Source organism: Palaemon carinicauda, chromosome 27 (assembly GCF_036898095.1).
Source record: "Palaemon carinicauda isolate YSFRI2023 chromosome 27, ASM3689809v2, whole genome shotgun sequence".
Classification (NCBI taxonomy): domain Eukaryota; kingdom Metazoa; phylum Arthropoda; class Malacostraca; order Decapoda; family Palaemonidae; genus Palaemon; species Palaemon carinicauda.
The window spans coordinates 4,134,952-4,139,951 of record NC_090751.1 but is presented as its reverse complement, the minus strand read 5'-3'; the positions used below and the strand labels follow the sequence as shown (position 1 = coordinate 4,139,951).

Below are 5,000 nucleotides of genomic sequence, written 5' to 3'. Positions count from 1 at the left end.
TTAGCCACGTCATAAACCCCTCTGGAAATTCGTCCTCTGTCGCAACCTTGGACGCTGCGACGGACGTAGCTTCTGTCGCAACCTTCGACGCTGCGACGGAAGTAGCGTCGCTTCCAGAGGACAGCGACCAGCCTGGAATACATTCTCCAATGGAAGATTCTCCAGTCAACTCAGTAGCCTCTGAAGAGCAGCCTATTGGACAACCTATAAGAGACGCTCTCGGAGAATATAGGAGAGGCAGTAGATCAGGGACACACTAACACGATACAGTCACATAAACATTTTCAGGAAGTGAAAATAATAGGATTTTTTTCTACCTAAATTTGATTTGGAATTTCATGTATTTCGTGTGATACAAATGTGTATATATATTCTTAATAACTTTTGTATGTATTCCCTCACACTCATTTGTATTTAATGAAATCCCCCTGCCTGTTAAATCTAAGCAAGGCAAACTATTTGCCTTTTGTGGTAGAACTCAAACCAGGCCACGAAATGTCCCCGTTGGTACACATTTTACCACTATGCTGTTGTGACAAAGATTGTGTAGCTCTTTACCACATGCTACTAACACAGGGATGGTGGTACACTTTACCACTGTGCTACTAAGACAGGATAGTGGTACACTTTACCACTATGCTACTAAAAAGGGATTGTTTTACAATTTACCACTCCTGCTAAGACAAGGATGGTGGTACACTTTACCTCTATGCTACCAAAAAGGGATTGTGACACAATTTACCACTACTGCTAAGAAAAGGATGTTGGTACACTTTACCTCTATGCTACTAAAAAGGGATTGTGGTACAATTTACCACTATGCTGCTAAGACGGGCGTAATGGTACATTTTACCACTGTGCTAACTAAAAGGGATTGGGACACAATTTACCACTGCTGCTAAGAAAAGGATGGTGGTACACTTTACCAATATGCTGCTAAGACAGTCATAATGGTACATTTTACCACTATGCTACTAAAACAGGCATAATGGTACATTTTACCACTATGCTACTAAAACAGGCATGATTGTACATTTTACCACTATGCTACTAAAACAGGCATAATGGTACATTTTACCACTGTACTACTAAAACAGGCATGATGGTACATTTTACCACTATGCTACTAAGACAGGGATGGTGTTACACTTTACCACTATGCTATTCAGATGAGATTTGTGATAAAATATGTACCAACGAGGATCTTTCGTGTCATGGTTCAAATCCACTGATGGTAAACTTAATTTTGTTACTTTGTTAACAGGCTTAAACTGATTACTAAAGAGTGTAATGTGGTATGAGGAGAATATTATTTCTAAAGTAAATACTGTTTTGGCCTTTAAGAAGCTGGTTCGTTTCTTCCCCTGAAGATATACGCTATCATATTTATTTACATTTTGATTCTGTCTCTCTTCCTTTTTATCTAGGCCTTAGCTCATTATGGACATTCTGATCATAATATGAAATTAACGAATTCGTTTTCACCAATGCTTATTTCTTATTTTATGTGTACATATAAATAACAACTAATCTTTGTACTGCATGTACCTTTCATTACCTTCATGTATATATTCTATATACTCCAGTTGCATTTCATACATAGAGATAAGATTTATGGTGAAAATAAAATTATGGTGCTCAATGTAACCCAGACACTGTTTTTTTCTTAAATATGTTTCATTGGTGTTGAGAAGCTAGTGTATTTAGCAATGTGTGTTGTTAAACGCCACTCATAGAAAGGAGGTAATGTAAATGGTAGAAAATAAGTTATGCCAAGTGATCGAAAATTATATTTCTCTCTTAAAGGTTATTATCAAATGTTTGTTACATGTACAATTCACATTCTGATAATAGATAAGAGTTTATGAGTATACCAATAATACATTGAAATGTGTAAGTCATCCTTTAAGGGCTGCTCCTCTGAGTAAAACCAAGTGCTGGCACAAGGCCAACTTAATCCAAAATGTTTGTTACATGTACAATTCACAAGCTAATTTTAGATAAGAGCTTATGGGTATACCAATAGTACATTGGGATGTATAGGTCATCTATTGATGACTGCTCCTCTGAGTAAAACCAAGTGCTGGCACAAGGCCAACTTAATCCAATGACAACTATAGGAAGTTGTGTGAGCATCCAGGTAGGTAAAAATACTGCAACTACTCTAAATATCAGTGTCAATCATGCACCGAGTTTCTTTAATCTGGTTTGAAAAATATCTTAATATTGGACACATTCTCGCAATAGATATATTCGAAAAGGCCATTGACATATTGGTTTGAATATTGGTGGTTCCGTTATTCTTAACAAGTTTCAAAATTAGTGTATTTTCTTTGATATTCTTGTGTGTGCTGGAAATGGTAAGTAAAAAAATGGAGTTTCAATAGCCATTAATTATATTTTAATTATAGTTTCCATTGTCATTCACTATTTATTAGTCAGTTTCCATTGTCATTCATTATTTACTAGTTAGTTTCCATTGTAATTCACTATTTATTAGTTAGTTTCCATTGCCATTCATCATTTATTAGTCAGTTTCCATTGTCATTCAGTATTTATTAGTTAGTTTCCATTGTCATTCAGTATTTATTAGTTAGTTTCCATTGCCATTCATTATTGATTAGTTAGTTTCAATCGTCTTCATTATTTATAGGTTATACTGTAGTTTCCATTGTGGTTGATATGTATATACCCTACATATATTTCATAAATCCACAGGAGACAATGTTTATAAGCTTGTACCCCTACAACGATGAAGGAACTTGTCATTTCGTCCATGAACTTCCGAAGAATGTATGGTTATAACAGGTCCTCCAGAATCCTTGCTCTGTAAACCTTGTCGAGTGTGTTGGCACAGATCCTGACAGTAAGGATCACCAAGTTTTATATAATAAGTACGACATTATTGCATTGTTGCAATGCAACGTTCTCTAAAGCGTAAAGTGATTCAACTTGCTCCAAGGCATTTGAACAAGTGATAAGATATCCCTGCGATCGAAATCAGTCAGCAAGAGAAGGTAGGTTAACAGAATGAAAACTTTGACATTTTGGCAATATATTTCCTAAGATAATGTAGGTTTTCAAAAAGTGTAAACTGATGCACAGTGGATCATTTGGTTGCCGATGTGGTAACGTCCCTGGCTGGTGAACACCAGACTGGGGTTTGAGTCCCTTTCAAAGTCGCTCCAATCTCACCTACCTTGTGAGCTAAGGATGGGGCGTTTAGGGGAGCCTGTAGGTCTATCTGCTGAGTCAGCAGCCATTGCCTGTCCCTTCTTGGTCCTAGCTCTAGTGGAGAGGAGACTTGGGCGCTGATCATATGAATATATGGTCAGTCTGTAGGACATTGTCCTACTCGATAAGGCAATGTCAGTGTCCCTTGTCCATTTCATTCATGAGCGGCCTTTAAACCTTCAAACGCTCTGATAGTAGGTGGGTATGTTACCACCAATTGACGTACTTTGAAATCAATAGATTATCTTCTTTTTTGTTCTTCTCGACTTGTTGGTCCAAGCCCAGAGGTCCAAACCAGATCTTAATCCATATATCACTTCAGTACACTTGCCAGGGCAAGGGTCCATGGTTATGTAAGACCATGATAGGATGTGGTCTAAATCAAACCAAGGCTGAATCGACCATGATCAAACGGGCTTGTATCCGAAACTACTCTAGAACGAACAGGTGTGAAAAAACATCTTTAAAAGTGGATTAGATCATTTATAAATGGGCTGATCAAATAACAATGTCTCCCCTCTTATTCATATGCTTCATGTGTTCATGATAAATATGTGGAACGAAGAATGGATTGCTAAGTAGAAATCCACATGAAAAATGTTTTATCTCTTAATTTTCTAATTACATTTTCAATTAGATAAATTTGAAAAAGAACGGATATTTTTATGCTGATCCCTAGCCACAAATTCTTTATCGTTTTTCATTTGTTTGGAGAAAATATACTGATTATCGAATTAGTATTTTATTCCACATCTTTCGCGTTTTGACTTATTTTGTTTGAGCAGAAGGCAAATATTGAGATGGATTCGCTTTATTTCAATCGCAAACACCATTTGAATTTCAGCCATTAATGATGAGAGAGTTTTTCATTTTCTAATATTTTCCTTTTTACGATCTCGGAGTATTGAATAACAAATAGATTGCGTCACAATCTTTGCAATAGATCGAATGAAGTGAGTTTCAATATTAATTTAGAAATGGTTAAGCAACAGTGATACACACACACACACACATATATATATATATATATATATATATAATATACATATATAATCAGAGAGAGAGAGAGAGAGAGAATATATATGAATATCAGCAGGTTCCTGCAAATGTACACAAACTCGTCACCAGTCATATCATCCATCTGAAACATCATACCATTACTCACCAATTGACTGATAAGATAAACCATTCTTTATCGCACCCAGATAAGGCCGAACCACAACAGTAGCCTAGATTCAGTCATGAAATATCATTTCCCTGCCATGAGAAGCGTTGGTTGTTTTACCTTGTTGGTTATAAGTGTCCCTTCTGCCCTTTTGAAAGGGATCAATGCGGAAGAGGGAGCTGTTTCACATCTAGGAAATGGCAGGATATTCTCTTGGGTGAGGGATACCGCTTATCAAGAAGGAGAACGTAAGTAGATATATGTATTATTATTATTATTATTATTATTTTTATTATTATTATTATTATTATCATCATTATTATTATAGTTGTTATTATTATTATTATTATTGATATTATTATTATTATTATTATTATTATTATTATTACTTGCTAAGCTACAACCCTAGTTGGAAAACCAGGATGCTCTAAGCCTAAGGGCTCCAACAGGGGAAAATAGCCCAGTGAGAAAAGGAAACAAGAAAAAAATAAATATACCGCTTATCAAGGAGACGGAGAACGTAAGTAGATATATGTATTATTATTATTATTATTATTATTATTATTATCATTATTATTACTTGCTAAGCTACAACCCTAGT

General features: G+C 35.6%; 2 protein-coding genes across 3 annotated transcripts in view; both read left to right on the top strand.

Moving 5' to 3' along the window:
- LOC137620514 (uncharacterized) overlaps positions 1-1,647 on the top strand; it is an 18,746-nt gene extending 17,099 nt beyond the window's left edge. Inside the window, exon 8 of the mRNA XM_068350703.1 lies at positions 1-1,647. This exon is cut by the window's left edge and continues 76 nt beyond it. Coding sequence (XP_068206804.1) covers positions 1-260 — 260 coding nt within the window. The 3' untranslated portion in view covers positions 261-1,647.
- Positions 1,648-4,446: 2,799 nt separating this feature from the next.
- The window catches only part of LOC137621079 (uncharacterized), an 11,366-nt gene continuing 10,812 nt past the window's right edge, over positions 4,447-5,000 (top strand). The window contains exons 1-2 of one of the 2 annotated variants that reach the window (XM_068351519.1): positions 4,447-4,638; positions 4,908-4,919. In XM_068351519.1, the coding sequence (XP_068207620.1) occupies positions 4,476-4,638; positions 4,908-4,919 (175 nt within the window). In that variant the 5' untranslated portion in view covers positions 4,447-4,475. Of the gene's footprint in view, positions 4,648-4,907; positions 4,920-5,000 lie in introns of both variants that reach the window. The other variant, XM_068351520.1, reaches the window with a different exon arrangement.